At 42.6% G+C, this 25,081-nt stretch overlaps 2 protein-coding genes across 2 annotated transcripts in view; one reads left to right on the forward strand and one right to left on the reverse strand.

The window, feature by feature from the left end:
• LARGE1 (LARGE xylosyl- and glucuronyltransferase 1) overlaps nt 1-25,081 on the forward strand; it is a 320,062-nt gene that overhangs the window by 275,643 nt on the left and 19,338 nt on the right. Inside the window, exons 11-13 of the mRNA XM_082241177.1 lie at nt 6,445-6,608; nt 14,282-14,560; nt 24,217-24,363. Of these exons, the coding sequence (XP_082097303.1) occupies nt 6,445-6,608; nt 14,282-14,560; nt 24,217-24,363 (590 nt within the window). The remainder of the gene's footprint in view (nt 1-6,444; nt 6,609-14,281; nt 14,561-24,216; nt 24,364-25,081) is intronic.
• The window catches only part of LOC309542420 (uncharacterized protein), a 51,561-nt gene continuing 49,552 nt past the window's right edge, over nt 23,073-25,081 (reverse strand). The window contains exon 3 of the mRNA XM_082241229.1: nt 23,073-23,380. Within this exon, the coding sequence (XP_082097355.1) occupies nt 23,343-23,380 (38 nt within the window). The 3' untranslated portion in view covers nt 23,073-23,342. The remainder of the gene's footprint in view (nt 23,381-25,081) is intronic.

Genomic DNA, 25,081 nt, shown 5'->3' on the forward strand with positions numbered 1-25,081 from the left:
AATAGTAGCTAGTGGGCAGGGGTCAAAAACAGGATCCACATATATTCATGTTGCAGTCACCATGGCAACCACCCTTCCTGATTAGCATCACTTCTCATAACACATACTTCAAGATATGTTCCAGAGGCAGAACCACCAAAGCACAACATGAAGTTAGGCCTGGAAATGGCACACAAAATGGGGGTCCACTCACGGTTCCTTTTCCGTGTCTCCAAAGAGCAGCCTGGAAAATGTGGAGGAGGCAAGGTACATCCTTTAACTTTAGAATGTACTGTAGGGATACTCAGAGCAGAGACTGAACTGAAAGCACAGCAGCTGAGGGCAGGAAACAGCAGGAAAATTAAAAGCTGCTGAAACCACTCCGATTATAAATTCAGACCAGCTAACTGCTGTGCCTGGGAGCGCATGATCAACAAGACGAAAAATACTGTTGCAATTAGTCTCTGCACACCAGTGGAATAGCATTGCCTATCTAGAGCCTGTTTTGGAATGCAGAACATTTTAACAGCTCCTTCATAGAAGTTCCTGGACAATTCCTTCGGAATAATGCAGCCCAAATGGAGACTTGCTTTTAAAGCTAAGGTTGTATATGCACTTCTAAATTGCTCGGCTTGATTCAAAGGTTTGTTTGCTTTCAGCAAGCTGAAGTTTTTTTTAAAAAAACAACACACCATAGAACCACATAAGTTAAATTAAACTGATATAAGCAGACAACCGACACAACTATTTGTATATAGGCACACATACAAAAAAGTCCCCTTTCCCCTAAATGGAGAGCCACAGAAGAGCCACAGCAGGTATGTGTTTTGGCTAGCCATAGAAAAAAACAACCAGTGAAAGCTGTAAAGGCAAGGCACAGCATGCTTGCTGTGTGTGAGAGAAAGTTTATAACCATGCAGAACATGGAACACAGAGTTCTGTGACTATCAGAGCAATCCAAGCCCTGTTGTTTGAGGTGGGGGGTTGGATTGGGCAGAGGTGTTCCCCTACACAGCTGTGCTAGCTAATCCTGCCTCGCTCCAGTCACTGCCAACAGAGTGGCCCAAGGGACACGCCATCAGCACAGCACTTCCCTTTCCAGTGGGTAAAAAATGCCACCAGCCAGATCTTCACTGGAAGTGGAAGAGCTTGGAACAGGCCATTATGAGCTTGGAACAGGCCATTAGGGGGATGTTGAGTGGGAGGGACAAAAACGGCCTGGATCCCAAACCAGTTTCACTGATGTGACAAGATGCCACCAGGCCTGATATGAGCCCAATCACTGCACCACTTCTAGGCTGGTGCAGCCATCTTTATGCCACCCGTTTTCTACCCCAACAGCTGTAGTGGTAGAGTACCTGCCTTGCACGCAGAATGTCCTGAGTTCAATCATCAGCTTCTCCGTTTAGGGTAGGAGAGACTCTTGTTTGAAACCCTGGAGAGCCACTGCCAATCCGTGTTGACAATACTGACCTAGATGGACCAGTGGTCTGACACAGTATTGGGCAGCTTCCCCGTGTTCTTCAGCCTTCCTAGCAGGGCTGTAGATGCACTAGTTTGAACTGTACTGGAAGTTGGGAAGGAGACAAAAGTGTTGACTAGAGAGCAGGGTCCCTGTGCTTGTAAATTGTTGGGAAGAGATAATTTTGGATGATGCACTTGTCCTGCTTCAGTGTTTTGGGGGAGAGAAATACTAGACCTGTCAACAGCCCCTCTTCTGTGCAGTTACTGAAGATTCAGAAAGGTTCAGAAACCTCGTCCTCTCTGGTATTTCACCACAAGCTGTAAAACTATGACCGCCTACTGGCATTAATAATAATCCTCCTTTCAAAAGAGGGAGCCATGTTAATTAGAGCAGTAAGAGCAGCTCTGCAAGTGCAAGACCTTAAACTGGTTTAGAAGGAGATTTGTGCTCGTTGCTGTTATGAGATGTTGGGGGAGAGTTTTAAGCTTTTCTTCCCCTAATTAAAAAAATCCATTTGCAAAAGAAGTTGGAAGTTACTGTGCACTGAAAGATAACTGTATCCATCAAGGACAGCCTTTAATCTCACAATTAGGTCCATGCGGACAAGCAGGCCAGCTCAAGACATTTTGCTGCCTGAGGCAGAGCAGCAGATAGCTCTTTCCTCCCGTGTCAGGGTGCACGGTTCCCAAGGCTGGTCAAGTTATTTTGGCACCTGAGGCACAAAATCCCACAAGCACCTTTCTCCCTTCCCAGCAGTACAAATGCAGAAAAGTAATAAGTTAAATAACCATCAGTTTGCTGCCCTTTCATGTCACCTAAAACTAGCTGCCTAAGGCAGCTGCCTCCTTCAGCCTAATGGTAGGGCCCACTCTGTACAAGACCCCCAGGCTATAAATACTTCTTTGAGGGGTTGTTGTTTTCAGCTTTAGTAGTTAATTAACGTACCGAGAATTCTAAAACAGAAGGTTGGCCATGGTAGGCTTAGCTTGTCCTTTGACTTGGGCATGTTTAGTGCAAATATCTTCTTCTCCTTCTTTGAATAGGAGAAAGCTGCGTTGTGTTATAATCTGCATTTGAAAGACCACCTCAGTTTGTGGCATGGTGCACAAGGACCTGCTGTCTGGAGGTAGAAGACCCAAAGTCCCCTTGAATATGCAGAATTAGCTGTGCAATCCTTTGGCTCATTTTCCCATATGGCTTGTGTGAATATTAATATATCATGAAGCTGCTATAGAAGACCAAATGTAGCAGGCGACTACCAGTCAAAAGGTGAACATATGCAATTTGTCACATCAACTTTCAGTTGATTGCATGTACAGCAAACCAGCCCTCATGTAGTAGAATTTGTTTCACGGACTATCGTGTTTTCTTGTTTAAGGTTTTTTGTGATAGACAGCAAGGAGCAGCTAATCAACTGTCTAGGTAGATGGATTACAGTATGTCTGTCTAAGCTAAGGATAGGGAGTCACCCTCCACCACTGATGAGTTAGGTTACAATTTCTAATGTCTCTGTTCATTGACCAAGCTGGCTGGGATTCACGAGAGTGGAGTCCAACAACACCTGGAAGTCCACAAATTCCCCATCCCTAGTCTAGGTCCACCTCAAAAGCAGTTTCCTCTGATCTGAAGTTGAGACGCATGCCCCAGTTCACTGTCCAAATAACTAAGTTAGAAAATATCCTTTATCTCCTCTTATTTTCTTTTTGAGCTGGTAGAAATCTGTTATCTCTTTGGTAGTTTTTTGTTTTGTATTTCTTACACATTCTACATTATTTTATTCAAAATCTAATGAAAGTAGTTGCCACCTGTATCTGTGGAACCATTCTCTGGGGGGGGGATTATTGAAGGAGGATTGCAAGGGCTTTAAAAATTATTCCAGCTTAATACATACAATCAGTAAGAAACTGCCCACTTGGACAGCTGCACGGTCCCCTTTATCTAAAGCTTGTTCTTATACAGTGGTACCTCGGGTTACATACGCTTCAGGTTACAGACTCAGCTAACCTAGAAATAGTATCTCAGGTTAAGAACTTTGCTTCAGGATCAGAACAGAAATTGTGCTCTGGCGGTGCAGCAGCAGCAGGAGGCCCCATTAGCTAAAGTGGTGCTTCAGGTTAAGAACAGTTTCAGATTAAGAGCGGACCTCCGGAACTAATTAAGTACTCAACCCAAGGTACCACTGTAAATGGAAATCTTCTTACACTTCTTTATATCATGAACAGAAGTTACGAAGATGTCTGCCTAAACACAGCATTTAAAGGGCAAGTCAAATGCATAGGTTGGAACCTGCATTTCATTATAAATTTGGGTATATAACTAATATGTGTATAATTCAGCAAATTTGTTCGTGTCCTGCCAGTTTTCTGGTCATGCATTGTAATTTAATAACACTGTAGACACATTGAGGATACAGACTAATTGCATGCATCTTTCACATAGATTAGGCTATAATTATTCAAAATATGAGTTGCATTATTACTTGCTCTTTGGCATAATTTAAAGAGAATACAAGGATCATCTTCAGCAGAGTGAGCAGAAGCAGCATCTGAGGCCTTAGGTCTTGAGTCGAAAAAGTTGCTGAGGTATTTGGAAGTGAAATGCGCTGAAGCCTAAGATACCAAGGAGGCACACAACTTTTATCAAACTTTGATTTCTTGCTTATCTCTAGATCATCGAGAAACTGAGTAGCGTAACACTCTGGTCAAAATGTATTGGCTTGTCACATATTGTGTTCAGGAAACTTAAATGTGAAGCATGCCAATTAAAACTTTTGCAGACTTGGGTAGTATGGGGCTGGCTGGCAAGAGAGACAATGCCGGGCCAGCAAATGCGGCGGCGACACACACGCTTTCACTACATGTTGTTCATTACATTCTCCTGGATTTCATATGTGATGCCCTGATAATATTTGAGCATATTGAGCATAGAAGTTCTCATTGAAAGACAGCACAAACTTTATGGTCAAGCTTGAACACCAATGAAGGGTTTCTGTTGGACAAAAATACATTTCTGGGCCACCATCTGCAGATCAAAGGGGGGGCATATATACAGAATCTGGCTAGCTCTGTATTGGAATTGTCCCTAAGAGACAATTCCCCCCCTCTTTTTTTTGCATCCTGAGCTCCTTCAAGAGGAAGGGCAGGATAAAAATTTAATTAATTAATTAATATAACGTAACATTTCCACTGTGGAAAGATGTTACATAAATATTAAACTTGCATTTGGTTCCCTTCTGGCTCCATCCCACCCCCGATTAAAATACTAGGGCATGAAATGTGATCCTTCTTTATTCCATTCCTCTGCAGTAGTCAGAGACATAATTTAGTCCATAGTGCTATTCCATAGCTCATAATTAAGTTGTTATATCCTTTTATCTTAGAAGCCTGAAGTAATCTGATAATCACTCAGTGACTACCTAGATAATGGCTACTTTGCAATTACCAACTTATAGCTTGGCTATTTGTGAAATTAAAAAAAGAAGAAGATACTATGATATCTCGAAGGAGTGGTATGGTACAGCTCTTCTAACCATTTCTACTTAGGCTGATGAATAGAACTGATAAGGGGAGAATGCTAATGTCTTTCCATGGAAGGAAATTAAGATGTTTCATCTAGTCATTTCTGGCTTTATTTAAAATGTTATTTGTGCTTAGGGGAATGAAATGAACGAGGGTGTGATGAACTGAGGTTTTCAGTGGTGAATGAAATGTAAGATGATGGAGAATTTGTGCCCACAGTGGTGACTAGAGTAGGACAGAGAAAGAGAGGAAGAAACACATGGAGACAAGGATTGGAGAAAATCAGCCATCACTTTATAGACTACAGCTTTCATAATATCTGGGCATGGCCAATGGTGTAGTGGGCAGGGATGTGTGTGCAACTCAAAGACTTTTTTTAAAGGAAGATGAGGATACATCTCTGGCCATCAGTTGATCATTTGATGACTGGAGAGAGGACAATAATCCCCCTGCTCGGCTGATCCAAGGCTGAGAATGGGAAGAGCGGGTCTGTGCTGAATGTGTCTGCTGGTGGGTATGTCCTCTGTTCGTGCATGAGAAGGTGTGAGGTGACCACACCCACCACTGGCATGGGGCCCTTGGAAGGTTGGCCAAGAGCAAATGCAACCCCCAAACTATAATCAATTCTTCTGCTGTTTTGTTTGGTGAGCCATTTAGTCATGCACGAATTTTGAGGATGGTTCTTTGAAAGAAAACATACCTGCAGCCGTAGGAACCATTGATGTGTTTTTTCCAGAATGCCAATGGCATAGCTTTCAAGTATCCCTGCCAGAAACTAGAGTATTTGGTGCACTGCCTAAAAGTAAGTCTTGCTATATCACTGCTGCAACAAGGCTGGATCCAGAACGGCATATACAGAGGCAGAATTTTGCCAGCCCATATGTCTTCAGAAAGTTCATAGGAGGATATGATGGTGATGATATACATGTATTCCCCTCCCAGTGGTTAATCTTTAGCTTCTCTCAAAAACCTTAGATGAGTTGTTGTTTTTTTGCTATCCTGGCTAGTTTCCACTGGCATACCCAGTGCTGCTGGAAGGGCTTTACTTCGCACGCAGATGGTTCCAGGTTCAATCCCTGGCATCTCCAGGTAGGGCTGGGAATGTTTCCTTTTTGAAAATGTGGAGAGTCACTACCCATGTGAACTACTGAATTAGCTGGACCAATGATCTGATTCAGTATAAGGCAACTTCCCGTGTTCCTTTTAAAAAGTTTATTTGTTCTGATGGCCACTATAAAAATATGCTTGGTTAATGAGTTCTGTAAGTTAATTATGCATTGTGCAAAGTAGGCCTTCTGTTTCTTTTAGGATCTGTAAGTGAGATGACTTTGGGGTCTGCGAGAAAGTTCATACATGCAATGAATGAAAGTGACAAGATGCTAGTGAGGCACCTAATCTTAACAAACGACTACCCTTCACTAAAAGAGATTTAGTAATATATATACTTGTGGTTTCCCCTCCACTACCCTACCCCCACTACAGCTCCAGAAACAGCTGTCTGAGTTGGATGAAGATGACCTGTGTTATGAGTTTAGACGGGAGCGTTTCACTGTCCATCGCACTCACTTGTATTTTTTACACTACGAGTATGAGTCTGCTCCAGACAACACTGATGTAACGCTGGTGGCTCAACTCTCAATGGACAGGTAAGAAATGCCATTTTATTATCCCACCAAGAACTCTGGAAAATGCAATTAGCACCAGCTAATGAGTTCAAGAAAATTTCACAAGGTCTTATGTCGGTGGGGAAAAGAACATTTGGGATTCACTGACAGTAAATGAGTGCCATTTTCTTTCCTTCTTGTGGAAAGCACCAACAGTTGTTTTGTACAGAAACAGGGACATGATGAGTCAGAGACTTCAGTGCTCAGGTGCAGGGTAGGAAGTTACGACCCCGGAAATGGCCTGATCCACCCTAGCTGGTAGTTAGCATCAGTTCCCCAAAATACACCATGTTCAAAGTCAAAATAAAAAAATTCCTTCCAGTAGCACCTTAAAGACCAACTAAGTTAGTTCTTGGTATGAGCTTTCGTGTGCATGCACACTTCTTCAGATACACTGAAACAGAAGTTGCCAGATCCTTCTATATAGAGAGAAGGTGGGGAGGGGTATTACTCAGAAGGGTGGTGGGAATGGGAGATTGGCAGATAGCTGATCTTCTGTTTCAGTGTATCTGAAGAAGTGTGCATGCACACGAAAGCTCATACCAAGAACTAACTTAGTTGGTCTTTAAGGTGCTACTGGAAGGAATTTTTTTATTTTGACTATGGCAGACCAACACGGCTACCTATCTGTAACTGGAACCATATTCAAAGTGTTATGCAGGATAGGCAACATAAGCACAGCAATTCATACTTATGGTACATGACAATGCTGTATAACAATGTCAATCCAGTCATTTGAGTTCATTTAAAATACATCAAAAGTGTAAATGAGTGTAAAAAAACATGTGGTGAGTCAGGAAAGGAAAGAACCTAGATAACATTGATTGGTGACTCAAGCAGAGGGTTTTTGTTAGTTCTCCCTTACCTTCTGTACCACTTGCTTTGCTGGGGATTTTACAAAATAGGTTCTTTGTTCTACAGCATATGTGGACCTCTCCATTTGGTCCATAAGGGTGGGCAAGCCATGCCCACCCTGGTGCCATATATGATGTTAGGAGTGGGATAGTCAAAGGTGAGTCTTGGATTAAAGAGGTTTTGATGCTTGCAAAGCCCCTTGAGTCATGCTTCTCAGGGGAGTAGTGCTTCTCAAGGAAAGATGCACACTTGTACTGCAGGGGTGGAGGTGGAAATCAAGTTCTGGCCCACTAGCTAGATCCTCTTCCATGCTCCTGTCCTAGAGCTAGCTCTGTCCTTGATAGCCCATGCTTTTTCTGTCTTGCTTTTGCTTTGGGCACACTTGTAATTTTCTTTGAGCAGAAGCTGTATTGAGCTGGCAATTTTTATCCTGTCAAATTTGGTTTTTAAGCGGCTGCATCCCGAGAGCCTGGATAAACCCGGGATGTGCATTCACAGAGATTTTGAGCAGCCTGTAAAATGTGCATCACTTTTGTTCCGAAACCAAGAGCATCTCATCTGAAATGCAGCAGCAGAATCCCCCCATCCCAATACCTGAAGCCCTCCTTCCTCCCGGCGGTTGGTAGAGTTAGTTCTAGGAAGGAAGAGGCCCATCTTCAAAAGAAGCAAGCAGTCAGCATTGCATTAGGCAGAGCACATACCTAGCAGAACATGAGGCATGTGCAACACCTCTGTCCCTCTAGTTGACTACACAGAAAGGTCAGTTCCTCCATAGGGAGACCCTAGGAACTTAGGCTGACTAAATGCATGCTGATTTTGCTGTAGAAATGAGCATAAGCCCACAAAAACCACTGCACTGTTTGGCTGCTAGCTTATGCATCTGGCACATTCAGTCATCATTCGCCACGTTCACCAGCGCCTGTTCTATTGATTTTTAATTTGGAAAACATTTCTTGGGGTGGTGGGGTTTGGGGCTTTCGTGCATGCCTTTTGAGTTAAACAAAGACGAAGAGAAGAATCTCACACAAATCCTGTGTGAATGCCACAATGAATTAGAGAAGGAAATGAGGCTGTGTATGTTTTCCCTCCAGGATTTTAATTCAAAGGAGCGAACTGCAGCTCAGCACTGTTTTGCTGGCAACAATGCAGCAGTTGAGCATCTGTTTCGCTTTTTTGGATCCATTCAGGGAACATGCTGTATTGATAGACATGGATGCCCATCTTTATTCAGAAAGGAGAAAGCAATTGGCCTGACAGGAGGAAAAATAATCTTTCCACGCAAGTTGGTTAGTAAGTTGTTGTTATTCATTGATTCGGGTTGGAGATTCTCTCTTTCAGCTAAAATCAATAAATAATATCCCTACCAAAGAAGCTTTTAGCCATTTTATTTCCTCTTGCACCTTTCAGTTGTTTTTCACTATCTTTTTAAAACTGTTTTTCTTTATTACATTCCTCCCACAACACTTGTATTGTGTGTTATTGTCATTGGCAAGGAGAGGTGCAAATACCAGTAATAGATGAGGCTAGAGCATTTGTTCTTTCAGTGAATGCTGTGAAGAGAGTGGGCTGGATGCTTTGAAATGTCTCTCCTCACCACCATCCGTAGCAGAGCTATTTTGCAGTGCTCGTGCAGCACAATCGCTGGGAGTGTTGCTGCTCCCTGGTCAGTTGATGTCACTGTGCTGGCCTCATCTAGAGGGCAAATCAGCAACATGCTCGGCCTATGGGGGGCAATGCTTTGGGGTGCAGACCTGAGAGAAGACTTTCTCATTTTTCTAATCCTAAATTCAGTTTTCCACACTTCTGCAACAATTTGTGATTTAAAAAAAAACAACCTCATGTAAATTCATCAGGATTTTAGTGTGATTTTTTTCTTAAAATACATGCCTGTATGCAGTTTTACGAAGTAATGCTTCTTAATATAATGGATTTTTGTATCTTATTTTCAGCTATGTATACATTTTCATGCACATTTTACTCTAGTATATGCACTTCTGTACACATTGCTTGACTGGAGGACTGCATTGAAACATTTGGGAAGGTGTGAGTTTTGAAGGGTGGACTGTGCTGTGGTTCCCAGGTGGTTTCCAAAAATGCAGATTTGGTAGATTCACCTATAAAGGCATGTTTAACCTACCCATTCCCGCGAGACACCATTGCTGCAAAATACCATCCCTAGAAGCAGCAGTACTGTACCGCTGATCAGCTGTTGTGGAGGAGACAGAGTGTCAATTTGAATTCTTGCAGTCTGCAACAAATCACACCAACTCTATGGCCCTCTCCACAAGCCCAGAGATGGTGGTTGCTGAATAATAGCATTTGGAGGACCAACAATCTGCCTAGGCATTGAATCGCCAAGCAGGCCAATAAAATACTAGCCAGGTAGTAATCCTATATCCTTCCACTCCCACAGGTAAACTTTTGCAGTATGTCAGACACCCTGAAAGGGCCCAGGGACCCTGCTAGACTTTTCCATGACCACACTGAAGCAGTTGGGAGCTTTATCTGAAATCAGTTTGATCCATCTATGCTGATTGTCTGCTTTTTGTTGCATAATAGGGAAGAGAAATCCACTGTGCTTTTTACTGTATATTTTTTAACAGCATCATATGTTTTATTTATGATTCCTAACACGGGCTAGCTAAAGCTTTGCACATACCTTTGGGGGTGTTTTTGTTTGTATCGATCCCTATTTCTAATTTAAGTGTGTGTCACACCCAATAATAACCATCATTTCAATAATAGATTAAAAAAGGACAAAATAATGATTCAGGTATAGACTAGCAAACGTAATCTCTGGTATCTAGGGAAGCAAAGCTTCTTGGATGTCATCAGGATCATTCAGAACTGCAGGGAAAAGCTATTAATGTTGAAATCAGAATTTATATTTGCCGGTTTGAACATGTTGTTTCTTTCTGCTGCACAGCTTAGGAAAGATGGTGGGAGAAGGAAACAATTATTATTATTTTTGATTACTGTGATGAAGAAAAAAAGATTCTTGTGCCTCATATAAACATTAATAGGGAGGTTATGGTAGTAGGGATTTGGGAGATGCAGAAGAAAATCTAACTGCCATGTCTTGATATTTTAGGGGGATTGGGGTTAATTTTTTGCTGGTTTTTCTGCTTTCTCTTTAGATTAATGAAATAAGAGGTTTGGTTTAGCAAACACTTGTTCACATCCTTATGGCTGCTATAGTTATTCTTGCTACAGAGGATGGGGACTGTGACTAGGCAAGATTTAATTCAGCGATATACATGGAAAATGTTATGTTGTAGATTTAGGGGGGACACCCCCCAAAAAAAAAACCCTGAAGTTTTGATTATTTGAAGGGAATATTGCAAGCTAAACTTCCTATCCAAGCCAGGGCCTTACTTGGGATAGAGGCATTAACATGACAAAAGGTGTTGATGGCCCATCAAAGGGAATTATTGGACCTGGACAGGGGTTGCCATGGTGATGGGGTGTGTGTTTGAGGTGTCAGGAAAAGAGAGTCTTTAGAGCAAGGTGTGCTGGGAAGGAGGGAGAGAAAAGACTGGGATCCATCTTGGACAGGCTGATTGAAGGCTGGCTAGGAGAGATGTCTTTGACTCCAGGACTGCACTGCTGCAAGTCCCTCTTGAAATGACCATGCTAAAAGATCTGGAATCTCTCCATGCAGATTGAAGGTGTAAATAGGTGAATAAATCATATTTTTTAAAGCTATAGCAGTCTCTACCGTGTCCCAATTCTCCAAAGGATCACAGACCCTGGGTGAATGCCTAGAACCCTCTGGTATCTTGCTACAGAAGTAAGGGTGGCACCCAACTTCTGTCACAGCTATTGGCTTTACATTTGTTTTTCATTTTAATCTAAAACACCATTCAGCTACACATACAGAAGAACTTCCTTATGTGATAGAAGACTTCTGCATCCCACCACACTCTGCCCCTTGGAGTGTGTTTACTGAGGATTCACACATGTAATCAGTGGCTAGCTTTCCTGAACATTTACCAAAGAGGGGGAAAATAGCGGAGCGTCAAGTCACCCTTGAGAGCAGCCTGCCAGCAAGTTCAGTTGCCACAAATGCCATCACCTCCCCCCAAAAACTTTTCACCTTCAGCTTGGCAACTGGAAGACCACAGGGATTTCCAGAGCTGAGATTAGGTTCACTGGTGGCCACTTACTGACCCCTGGGTAAAGAATAATTAATTTGCCTCAATCCATTCCAATGTTCACTTGCACTTTTGTCTGGTATTTTCCATTCTGCTGCAATAGTTTTAATTTTGCACAAGTGGTTCTTCTGTTTTGTCATCAGCTGATGCATAAATATCCTTTTATTATACATATGTCATACAGTACAGTATGATAGACACACATATCTACAGATCAGTTATCTTATGTGTCTTCCATTTCAAACTGGTCTTGTGGCACCTTAAAAACAAAGTGGGTCTACGACTGCAATCCTAACCATGCAATCCTAACCATGTCTACTCAAAAGCAATCCCTAATGAATTCAATGAGGCTTACTCCAAGGCAAATGGAGTAGCATTGCAGCCTGTCTCCCTATCTTGATTCCATAGTTCAATATAAACTTGTCACCCTGCACTGTTTTCCTCACTCGGACATCCGGGAGAGACAATTTAGCACCCTGTTGATATTTTGCTCTTTCTGTTCTAGATTGTATGGATTCCTTTTGACGTATTAAACGTTTTACAGGCACTCATCTTCACTCGGTGCAATGCCACTTAATTACACATAGATCATTTAATTGCAACATTTTATTTCATAAATACATATTTTATACAGAAAATGGTTGCATGCATTTGTCTGCTAAAACATAAAACTCAAGTTAATTTATGTTTTAAATGTTTATACTAAACATGATTTTGTGTTTGACAGCTTGAAATCTGTTTTTGTGCCATGTAGAAAAGAACAATAATGATGATGTGTTCCTTTGGTTTTTAAATTCACAGTACAAAGAGGATTGAATAGGTCTGTATAGGCTGCCACTAGCAAATAACTAGAAGTTATAAGTCAACAACTTCAGTGGGGGGATGAAATTTGTCTGGGGTTGGAGCAAGGGCACTTAATATTTTAAAACAAAGATTTAGGGGACAGATGGAGGGTGAAAATGAGCAGTAAAATCCAGTTGGTTCCCCCCTACTTTGACAAAGAGACTTTAATTAAGGAACACAGATGAAGTGTACAGAAAGCAAAAGAGATCACGTCTTCCCATATTAAAAGAGCCATAATGCATTCAATTTTTAAAAAATTCACAGTAAGAAGCGGATTTTTGTCCATGTTGACTGTCTCTAGCAACAAACAACTTATATGCAGTCAAAAACAACACTTCTAAGAAAAAAGAAAATTGCTGAGGCACCTGTCAGGACAGCAGCAATTATACATCAATGAATATGTAAATAGTGTATATTGCAAAGCAATTTATGCATCTATTTAGGTATAATGGGAATATGTTAAAAAGAACCGAGGCAAGCATCATTCATAGCAAGAATCTGTGCCATGATGGGGGTCAAATGGGCAGGTGGAAAGAAATCCACTTGAAAGTCTAGTCTTGATTTCAAAAGATTCTTCCTACATCTCTACCCCAGCACATGCACATGATTTCAAAAAACAGAAAGGCTTAATCTGCATTAACATCAGCATTTAAGTACCGGCACTTCAATTCTATGCAGGCACATCAGTATGGTTCTAGTTGCTATTGAACAATGCTGGGTTAAAAAAACACAGTTGTTTTAAGGTTATCTGGGATTTTTAAAATTTTGTTTTTATTGTATGTTGTCTACAGTTGGAAAGGTAGTTCACAATTCTATAATATCATTATTATTATTACTGCAACTACTTTGCAAACGCCACAGAGAAGCAAGAGCATCAAGGGGTGTTATTTGGAAAGAGCACTCTACCACTTTTTATCAAAGAGGGCAGAAGTTGTTACACTCTACCACAATCCCAAAGCATTTTCAAAGCATTAAAGAGCAACCAAGCCATCTGCGTTCAACAGGAAAGTATGGCTAGCCAAATAAAAAAACTCAGCAACACTATGGACACATCCAACTGTAGTTCACGGAGCTAAATAAGTGATAAAATGCCAGAATGAATGTTGAAACAGAAATTCAATATAAATTCAACTCCTTGTGAATTTACCACTTAATAACAACCAATAAATGTCCTAAGTAAATATTAGTAACCTAACTAGGGCTCCCTGAAGTACTGCAGCTTCCCACAGCTGAGGAAAACTTATATATATAAATAAGCAGCATAGCTAAACATTTCTTTCCTTAGCAGAAAATACAACAGCAATAAATGAAGCAATACAGTGTATTGGTAGGCACTGACTCTTGAGTATACCATTGCCTTCCCCAACCTGGATTGTTGAGGATTACAACTTCTGTCAGCTACTCAGCATAGTACCAGGTTGGGAAAGACGTAACAAACCATTACCTATTTTATTACTTAAATGGTTTCATTCTTTCAAAATATTGAAGGTGATTTTTGCCTCTCCAATGATTCCAGAGGCCCTCATCTGCTGCATCTCCCCCTTCCTTGTTCTCTGTGATGGGACAAAATCTTTAAAATTAATGTTTCTTTCATTCTAGAGAAGATGTAAAATGTACCAGTTTTTAGTTGGTCTTTGAAGCTCCCATTTCGGAGATGGATCTCCAAGTGATCTTTTGACTTCAAAGTATCAACATATGTGGAAATATTTGCATGGAGGTTACCCAGTACAAGAGTTTAAACAGAAAAGGGGGACATCCTGTGGTAAAAAATTCTCTGTTCTAACCCTTCCTTTCTTCTCTTAGACTCCAGATGCTTGAAGCTATCTGCAAACACTGGGAAGGACCAATCAGCTTGGCACTCTACCTTTCTGATGCAGAGGCACAGCAGTTTCTGCGCTACGCTCAAGGCTCTGAGGTCCTCATGAGCCGTCACAACATTGGATACCACATAGTGTACAAGGAGGGCCAATTTTATCCGGTGAACCTCTTACGGAATGTGGCAATGAAACATATCAGCACGCCATACATGTTCCTGTCAGACATTGACTTCTTGCCTATGTATGGACTCTACGAGTACCTCAGGTAAGCACATGAATTGTTCTGACAGGGTCACAAGAGTCAAGCCATTGGTCCATCTAACTCAGTATTTTCTACAGTGACTCTCCAGGCTTTCAGACAGCGAGTCTCTCTCCGCCCTACATATAATTTCATTTATTACTTATTTTTATTAAATCTGCTGCTCTTCACATGTAGATTTCAGGACAGTTCACAACATAAAATTACAACATTAAAAACACACAAAATACATAAGAAAAATAAGAAAAAAACAACCCAAACCAATAATCTCCCCCTTCCGCAACACAATCAGCTTAATAATAATAATAATAATAATAATAATAATAATTTATTATTTATACCCTGCCCATCTGGCTGGGCCTCCCCAGCCACTCTGGGCGGCTTCCATACAAACCAAAAATACAATAAAATATCACACGTTAAAAACTTCCCTGAACAGGGCTGCCTTAAGATGTCTTCTGAATGTCAGGTAGTTGTTTATCGCTTTGACATCTGCTGGAAGGGCGTTCCACAGGGCGGGCGCCACTACCGAGAAGGCCCTCTGCCTGGTTCCCTGTAGCTTTGCTTCTCGCCATGAGGGAACCGCCAGAAGGCCCTCAGCGCTGGACCTCAGCGTCCGGGCAGAATGATGGGGGTGGAGACACTCCTTCAGGTATACTGGACCGAGGCCGTTTAGGGCTTTAAAGGTCAGCACCAACACTTTGAATTGTGCTCAGAAACGTACTGGGAGCCAATGTAGGCGTAGTTAAAGAGGAACATCTTTGTCTGGTGATTAAAGATGTATAATGAAGGTGCCAGCTGAACCTCCCTGAGGAGAGCATTCCACAAATGGGGAGCTACTGCAGTAAAGGTCCATTCTCATGTCAATACTTTCCACAGAGGCAGAGCTAGTTGCTCCGGCACCCAGAGCGGCACACATGCTGTGGGGCCATGGGGGCAGGGTGAGCATCTCTGGGAGTGAGACACCTATGGGGTGCGGAGCGAGCTGCCCATGGGGGGTGGAGGGAGCCACGCATGGTGGGCTGCTTCCTGGGCGAGGGGGGAGAAGGAGTCGAGCCACTTTGCCAGCAGCCTTCCTCCCTTCCTTCTTCCTTTTGACAGCTCAGGGGAGGCTCCCCCCCTAAGCAGCCTGGGAGTGGGGGGGCAATGGCATGTCGCCCGCCCGCAACTCCCAAGCCTCCCCCGAGCTGTGGAAATGAAGGGGGAAGGGGGGAAGGTCGCTGGCAAGGTGGCGCAGCTCCGCCCCTTCATCCGACGGCTCAGGGTAGGCTTGGGAGTCGCGGGCAGGCAGTGTGCCGCCGAATGTCACCCCCCCCCCCAGTGATGACACCAGGGGTGGACCGTCCCTCCTACCTCCATCCCTGACTCTCCAAACATCTTGTGGAAGAGGCACACAAAGAAGGTTCATATGGAGAGAGGTGGTCCTTGAGGTATTGCGGTCCTGAGCTGTTTAAGGCTTTATAGGTCAAAAACAGCATTTAGAATTAGACCTGGAAACTAATTGGCAGCCAGTGCAGTCAGACCAGGATCAGTGTAATATGCTCAAACTGTCTTAAGCAATCTGCTCACCAAATTCTATACTAGCTAAAGTTTCTTAACCTTCAGAGGCATCCCTATGTGTAACACATTGCAGTCATCGAACCTAGAGGTTACCCGAGCATAGACAACATAGGTTAGTCTATCCCTGTCCAGATAGGGGTGCAGCGGGGCCACCAGCCAAAGCTGATGGAAGGCAATCTGTGCTGCTGAGGATTGATTGATTGATTGATTGATTGATTGATTCATAATGGACACTTTCATAAAATATGTAGAAGTGGCTTGCAGCATACAAAATATAATAAAATCAGTTGATAAATTTCCATAAAGCATAATTAAATTACCTTGTGTCCCACCCATCCTGCAGCCACCAGGAAACAGGAATATTATAGAATACTCAATGCTCCATCACACAGAAGAAGTTCGTGATAGTAGAAATAGTGAAACTTAAATATTACAAAACATGAAATTGTGTTCAAAATTTTGAATCTAGATAATATACTCCAAAGGGAGATTGTGACAGTCTCTGCTATGAGGCACTTTTAAACATAAAAATGCTCAAAAGCTATACTAAATGTACAATCACATCCTGAAATGGCATGGAAATGGACCGAGTGCCCCACAGGTCTCTCCCATCTCTGATATCTTTTCTTCTAGGATGTCTTTAACAAGAGGGGATGTGAAAAATGTTATTGAAGTTGTTATCTCCCTGACATACTGTTAACCCAGCACTGTACCTTGAAAATGGAGCTGTGATCCAAGCAGGTTAGATAAGTGATTGAAAGATAAGATCTTGTCAAAGCAGAATAATTACTACACTGAACTTTGGAGGTGGGGGGAGTGACTTCAGTGTGTATGATTGTATAGCAATAAATATGAACAATTTGGGTTTTGTGGTCTTCAGACCTCTGCTCTATTTACATGGCTTCTCTTAATGAAGATTCCCCCCACCCTTTACCTTCTTCCAATACATGGAACAAGGAGGACACCATGTGGTCAGAAAAAGGATCCAATATCCTTGATTTTCATGAGCTGCTTCTTTTAGAGAGGGATGTTGTTGTTTTTACCCAACTTTCACCAAACCCATTTTTACACCTATCACATCTTCTTTTTCTGCCCATATCCATTTTAATACATGTGATAGATTATTCTGATAGATACTTTTTATTCCTTATTTGCTGTCTGCAGTTTAGCTGAAAGTTTTATGAACCACTTCACTTTCTCCAGTTTAGGATTCCATGTTCCAGACCACCTTGGCCAAGGTCAATGTGTACATTCTAAAACTCAGCTGAGCAGAATCTACAGTCCTTCCAACAGGCCCTGCTCAGGAACTGTAGCAAATGCTTAGAGCCAGCAATTTCTGCATATTTGTGTGCAAGCACACACATGTTTATGTTGGCTCTGGAAAATGAGAGGTGAGCTGTGTTTTGTTCCTTGGAGAGTCTTAGAAAAGTCTTCCAGTTCAAGGTGTTGAACAGGCAAACCAACTTATTGATTAGAAAATAGACACTGAATAGAAAAACCATCTAATTTTAGGAGTCCACACTCCACTTTGGTCCTTTTCTGTCGCTTCTTGAAATGTAGTTATTACATTTGTGACATAGCCCTCTCTTTTGCTCCATTGCTTATGCCCTAACATAGAAGAATTCCCTTCCCCTGATAGATGACATACTACTGGTGAAACAGTTCTGAGGGAGTAATATAAAATATATATTTGATAGGTTATTCTTGAACAATTAAGTTACAGTTTGTCCACTGCAGGTGTGAGGAGGAAATTGGAAGCTTCATTTTTAACTAACAGTTAAACATTTACAGTTTAACATTTACAGTTTAGCATTGTATACAGTTTGTTAGTTATGTCCACAATTTATATACTGCTGAACTATGATTGCCTCTAAGTGGTTTACAAGGACACAGTACAAAAATATGCAAATCAACATACACAAAATAGCATAACAAATACTGTGTTCAAAATACCATCAAGGTAAAGGTAAAGGGACCCCTGACCATTAGGTCCAGTCGTGACCGACTCTGGGGTTGCGGCGCTCATCTCGCTTTATTGGCCAAGGGAGCCGGCGTACAGCTTTCGGGTCATGTGGCCAGCATGACTAAGCCGCTTCTGGCGAACCAGAGAAGCACACGGAAACGCCATTTACCTTCCTGCCTATTTATCTACTTGCACTTTGATGTACTTTCAAACTGCTAGGTTGGCAGGAGCAGGGACCGAGCAATGGGAGTTCACCCCGTCACAGGGATTCGAACCGCCAGCCTTCTGATCGGCAAGTCCTAGGCTCTGTGGTTTAACCCACAGCGCCATCTGCGTCCCTCAAAATACCATAGTGGATCCTAATACCACGAAATGAAATCCCTATTTGTCCTAGCCTAGCCTGATAGAAAAGTAAGGAACAATTCCACTTGAAAATAAACTCTATTATAATTATATTATATTTATAATTTAGTGATCTTTTACAATCTGGTTTGACTACATGGACTTACAAGTTGTCTTCTACTAAGTCAGATTACTTTTCCATCCAGCCCAACAGGCAGCAGCTCTCTGAGGTCTCAGGCAGAGACCTTTTCCAGCTTCAGTCTTTTGCACTCTAGATCAGAGATGCAGAACTCTTCACGTGGTCCTCTGTATGCTGTTGCACTCCAGTTCCCATCAGTACATCTGGCAAACCAGAGCAGCTCACGGAAACGCCGTTTACCTTCCCGCTGGAGCAGTACCTATTTATCTACTTGCACTTTGACATGCTTTCGAACTGCTGGGTTGGCAGGAGCAGGGACCGAGCAACAGGAGCTCACCCTGTCGCGGGGATTCGAACCGCCGACCTTCTGATTGGCAAGTCCTAGGCTCTGTGGTTTAACCCACAGTGCCACACCAGTACCAACCAGCAATTCCAGTGGTCAGGGACCTGTAGTCCAAAGGGACCTGTAGTCCAAAGACAAGTGGAGAACCTCAGGTTCACATCCAGTGATGCAAATGCTGGAGGCTGAGTCACCACTTCACTGAGTCATTGCATAGTCATTATTATTGCTTATTGCTTCATCATTTAGCTCATGATCTGCAGTCTGGTCAATACGTAGCTCTTTGTTGAAGGATTGTTACAAGCATGCCTTGGGATTGCAGGGGGCGTGTTGTTGTTTTGAAAAATCATAAATATGATTTTCCCCATGCTCTTTCTTTGTCTTTAGAATGTGGGTGAGAAGTAGGTGCTGGAAAGCAGCTATTTATGTGTGAAACCTGAACCAATCTGTTCAGGCATTGTCTAGAAATAAATACGTAGCCTGCACAAATCTTTCTACTTCAAACACCCCGGCACATAATATAAATATATTAGAAGTACTGAGTCACACTTGAGTCAGCTTACAGAAGCACTACGTTTAATGCAAGTGTGATCGACCGAAACTGTCCTTAATTGAGCAAACTGGAAGAAATGTCCACTTAATGATAGATCCTCAGCATGAAGCCTCAAATTCAGATATAATATCCTGAGTCTTAACATAGATCCTTTCCCATTATGAAGCTCATATACTGTTGACATTCCAGTACTGCCTAGTAATGGAACCAGGCAGCTCTTCGGCCCAAGGAATAACAAAGTTCACATACTGCTCACTTCCCATTTCTGGGTGAGGCTTATCTTCCTTAGCTTACACCTCTCATTTTGGCACTTTTAGAGTTGGAAGGGAGCCTGATTATCATCTAGTCCAACCCCCTGCAATGCAGGAATGTGCAGCTGGATCGAACCTGCAACCTTGGCATAATCAGCACTATGCTGTAACCAACCAAGCTACCCAGTGAGTTGACCTATCTGCATTGCAAAATTAGTTAGCCGTTTACCACTTGCAACTGTCATGGCCTTGCCCTAAGAAGCCTGAGAATTATAGTTGGGTGAGGGGCTGAGAATTATAGTTGGGTAAGGATTCTCTTAGAGATTCCTGTCCCACTCTAGAGATGAGAGAACTTTTGGCTTAACTTGGGGGAAGACAAAACTAAGTATCTACCCTGTTTTGTTTATTGGAGGGTGGGACTGGGGTGGAGTTTGTGGGTGGCCTCGTTAATAGCAACAGAGTAACTCATTCTTTCTGAACTTTAGGGGGCGTTTCCTGATAGCTGCAGGAAATCACTTTTTTGTATGGTAGCCATCATTTCCCACATTAACACACAATGTCCTCAGATGATGCAACATCTGAGGGCTCTGTCAGGATCCTAGAGTCCTCCTTCCCAAAGCCTAGCTAGTGCTTGCCAAACATTGGGAAGGAGGAGGGAGGTCTCCAGGCCCCTGCAAGAGCCTCACCCCTCCATCCCAAAGCCCAGCACCTCCCTTATCCAGCTTTGGGACGGCACCACGAGGGCTGGGGTGGGTGTCAAATCTTGGCCTTGCATATTACCAAGGTCTGCTCCTGATCTGGGACACTGTGGCCAAAGCAAAATGGCAGCTGGGCTCTTGCCACAGGGTCTCTGTTGTTACTATTACGAGGAGCAGCAGGAAAAGGAAGGAAGGAAGGAAAGAAGGAAGAAGTCAATGTCCCACTGCTGCCAGTTGTGCTCACTGACAGATTCACCCACCCCAAGTTTGTTTAGCTCATCTAGATTATCACAATTTGTAGAACTTTAGGAGAGGAATAGTAGGGACTATATGGGAGAGTGGTCTATGGAGAACTTGGTCATGGCAGCAGCTGAAGTGGTTACCAGGAGCACATGACCAACCTGCTCACCATTGGAAGCAAAGCTCAGGCTTCCACTGGTGCCAGTGCTGCACACCATGTGCATTTTTAAAGCTGTTCTCCACAGCTGTGTGGCTTATAGATGAGACACGTGCTTAGAGTAGCAATCTGGAGATCCAGCATTATTACTGCAGTCTTTCTGGAGCAGGGCAGAAATCAGAGCTGTTGAATAATGCTGTGACCATAATCATCATCCATATGTTTCATGTACCAAGCATATTAAGAGCATCCTAGTCATATACCTGTAGCCATTTGACTGCCACTCTAGTGGTACTTTGTCTCCCATTTCTTCTTAACCATTGGTTGCATCTTCCTTTTTACAAAGGACAAGAAAGGGGCAGGGCAGGGTCTTTTTATGCTGCTAATGCAACAGAGGACTTAACCTTTTCAAAGTATTCCCACAATTCCAAAAACAACATCAAACACAAGATGCTATTTCCAAAATACTACTTAGGCTGCCTTCAGATGCCTTGGATTAATGCTAAACTGGAGGAGAGGGGTGCAGAAATAGTACTGCTAGGTAGAAGTACCAGCTCTTGTGATACGTGTGCTACAGTTGTTTTGGCCATGCACGCAGACAGATCTTGCAGTGCCCTGATTTGTCATTTGGACCAACATCAGTCATCACACAGTGATCAATGTACAGTTGCAGTGTAGCTTCTGGGTGTCAGCTGGAAAACTGATTCCCTGGAAATGTCCTGCAAAACCTATCTGTACTTGTAGGAATCCAGTTCTGTCTCCTGTTTGCACAATAAAGCTGAGGGAAGCCTACAGTAATAGCAGAGAAAGTCAAGATAATGATCTACAGATTAGGCCAATATGAAAGCATTTTAACTAGTTTAGCCCCACTGCATTTAATGAGATGCAAATGGCTTCAGTGCACCTTCTTCCTGCTTCAGTACTTTGTGGGTCTTGCCAAGTTCTGTGCCAAATCTACAGAAGAAGGCACAAGTTAAAGCAGTGGGTGGAATCATTAAGAGTGTCACGAACGCTGAATAATTCTGGCAGCTGGAGGAGGCTGGTTGTAAAAGAACTTTCTATTTAGAAGCAGTTGCCTGGGTCAATTAGAATTGATGGAAGGTAGGGGGAGAAGAAATAGAGAAAAAGTACCCAAAACTTATAATGGGAAGCTGATAAAATTCAATAACCTTTGCACACTGACAAGGAAATTTGATGCAGACTCTTCAAACAACTTTCAGAAAAGTTTCCCAAGAGTTACCTCATTTTATGGAACATCCACACAGAGAGGCCTGAGGGGAAATCTTTGATTGGTAACTATTATGAAATCCCCCAAACTTAAAGTTTATTCAGACAATTTACTTCCCAACCCCACAGCAGATGTGACAGCAAATCCTAGGATGTGGCTCACTTTCATTTGTAATAATCAGAATCTTGAACTTGGAGCTCTTGAGTTTGCTAATATTTCCCTTGGAGGCTCACAGCAGTATCATAAACATCATTACAGTTAATCCTGTTAAGGGGAGCCAAATTTGACATAAGTGGAGAATGAGACTTTATTAAGGAAATGTTTTTTTTAAAAAAAATTGATGCTGCACTGTTTCTTATGACAACAGCAGTCAGACCCATTCAGATGTTCTGTCAGCCACCTGTGTGAGCAGAATATGTGTCTATAATGTAATATATGTGGTGTACTGGTTAAAGTGTTGGACTAAGATTGGGGTGACCTGGTTTCAAATCTCCACTCAGCCATGAAGCTCAGTAGGTGATCTTGGGCCTGTCACACTCCTTTTCTCTCAACTTAACCTACCTCCAGGGCTGCACACTCGCGAGGCAGAGTGAGGTAGCTACTTTGGGTGGTGGAAACCCAAGAGGCAGTTCCCCTGCAGACACCTAGCCACTGCTGGCAGCAGGGAGAGCTCACTGAAATCTTGCAAGATATCGCAACACACACAAGATCTCATGAGAATTCAGCAAGATCTTGCAACATTTCAGTGAGATCTCACCAGAAGTTGCCACTGCTGCCACCACCACTTCATGGGTGACGCTGCAGAACCCAGGTAAGGGAGGTGGTACTGTAACACATTCCCATTTTGCCTCAGGTGGCAAAATGGGACACATTACCCCTGCCTACCTCACAGGGCTGCTGTGAACATACAATGAGGAGAGAAAGAACCATATGTGCCATCCTGAAGGAAAGGTAGAATATAAACATAATGAATAAAATAAAATATCCCAATCTGCAGGAGACATTTGAATGGCCATTCAAGAAGAAATAACTCAGTTGTTGAGCATGTGTTTTATAACAAGCATTTTTTATTTATACTCCACCCATCTTCCAACATAATAAACAGCAAAATGTCAAACATTTAAAACTTCTTGATACAGAGCTGCCTTCAGATGTCTTCGGAAAGTTGTGTAGTTTATCTGTTTGACTTCTTGTCTCCAGTACCCTGAAGAAGCCCATGAGATGTTCAAAAGTATACAAGAAAGTGATAGGCAACCCATGCTGTCTGCCCCCACAATCGACCTCCCTGAGTGAAGGTTTCTTTTCCAGCTGTTGCAATTAATATCCCACTAGCAGGCCTGTCTTCTTTGAAGAATCTGAAGAGAAACAGGACAAAAGTCTTCAAGCAGGAATGAAGAATCTGTGACCTTCCGGACATTGTTGGACTACAGCTTCCATCATTCCTGACCATTGGCCATGGTGGCTGGGGCTGATGGAAGAGTCCAGCAACATCTGGAGAGTCACAGGTTTAAATATATCCAGACTATGGGGTTTGAGCTCAGACTCAAAGCAGTGGAGAATCATCTCACAATGTATGACCTCAGGCATGAAATAACAGCTCAGTGAGCGCCAGTTTTATTAATGTACAAAATAAAGTTTGATTGGTAATCTCCACCCCCTCTCTGACTAGGAAAGAAAACTGTACAAAGTAAGTCTTGCAGAAATAACTCAGGAATTGTTAGAGTATAGAAATGTTGAACACTAATGCTTGTTTGTTTCTAATGTGACTTCTGCAAACCTCAGCAACTGACAAATTGTGTACTTTTAAAAATCCCAATGGCAAAATTATTAGTCTTCCTAACATTTCCTCTTTGAGCAGTGATTTTGCTAGTGCATATGAGCTGTGTGGCAGAGCAGAAGCTGTGCACCTCTTCACAGGGGAAATATGGAAACCACGTTTTGGCCATAACAGGGAAGCCTGGAGAATTGGAAGTACATGCCTCCGGTGATGCCTTTTTTCCACCACTTATCCGCAAAAGCTCCAATTGCAAATGAGAACTTGCAGTTTAGACAATGGGTGACTATAACAAATGCAATGTACTCACTGGGAGCTAATACCTCTCAACTGTATTTGTTCAGGTAAGTCTTTAAAAAGCTAATTAAAAATTTTGCTAATTGGTTTTGGTTTTTTCTTTTCATTTTTCTCCTCCAGGAAATCTGTTGTCCAACTGGACTTAGCCAATACAAAAAAGGCTCTCATTGTACCTGCTTTTGAGACCCTTCGCTATCGCCTCTCTTTTCCCAAGTCAAAAGCAGAGCTGTTGTCTATGTTGGACATGGGGACCCTCTTCACATTCAGGTATTGCATGCATCTTTTTAAAAACAACACCCACCTACTCACCCACGGTCAGGGAATACTAAGGTTTTGTTAAAAACATATAAAAGTTTGTGAAAACTCACTCCCACGCTTTATTGCAGGGGTGGGGAGCCTGTGACCCTCCCTAGCTGGACTACAAGGCCTATCCTTTGTTGTCATTGGCTATGCTGACTGGAGGCTATAGCTTCCCCACCCTTTTTATTGCTTCATCTCAGCCACCAAAACTCATCCCTTTTTCTGCAATATAGGAGGTTCTCCAGACGAGGGAGTCCATAACAATTGCCTTTGTGTTTTTCTTGTTCAAACTTGGTAAGACTGTGAAGATCACTCAGCCTTAGTGATTTCAGTGGAGTATATACAGAATGAGATGTACACAAGCATGAAAGGTCCAAGCCATATGGAGCTGCATAAATTGTACTGAATATGGAGCTTTAGCATTTGCCAGCACTGTTCTTTGCCAGTTAGGTTGATACAAAATCTCATACTTCCATCATTTAAAAAATGAATGAGGGGTTTTGCCTGGTTTGCATTACTGGGACCAGGCAATGGGATGAGTTAGTCTCTCCCAGCTGTGCCTGCATGGGAATTTAGGACAACAGCAACAGAGGCTGGAGTATCAGGGAGGGGAGATTGCTGTCATCCTTGGGAATTCTGTATCCCACTCCAGGCCTCCAGCCAGGTGGGTACTGATTTGGAGTGT

The sequence above is a fragment of the Podarcis vaucheri genome, assembly GCF_965113315.1.
Source record: "Podarcis vaucheri genome assembly, chromosome: 10".
Lineage (NCBI taxonomy): Eukaryota > Metazoa > Chordata > Lepidosauria > Squamata > Lacertidae > Podarcis > Podarcis vaucheri.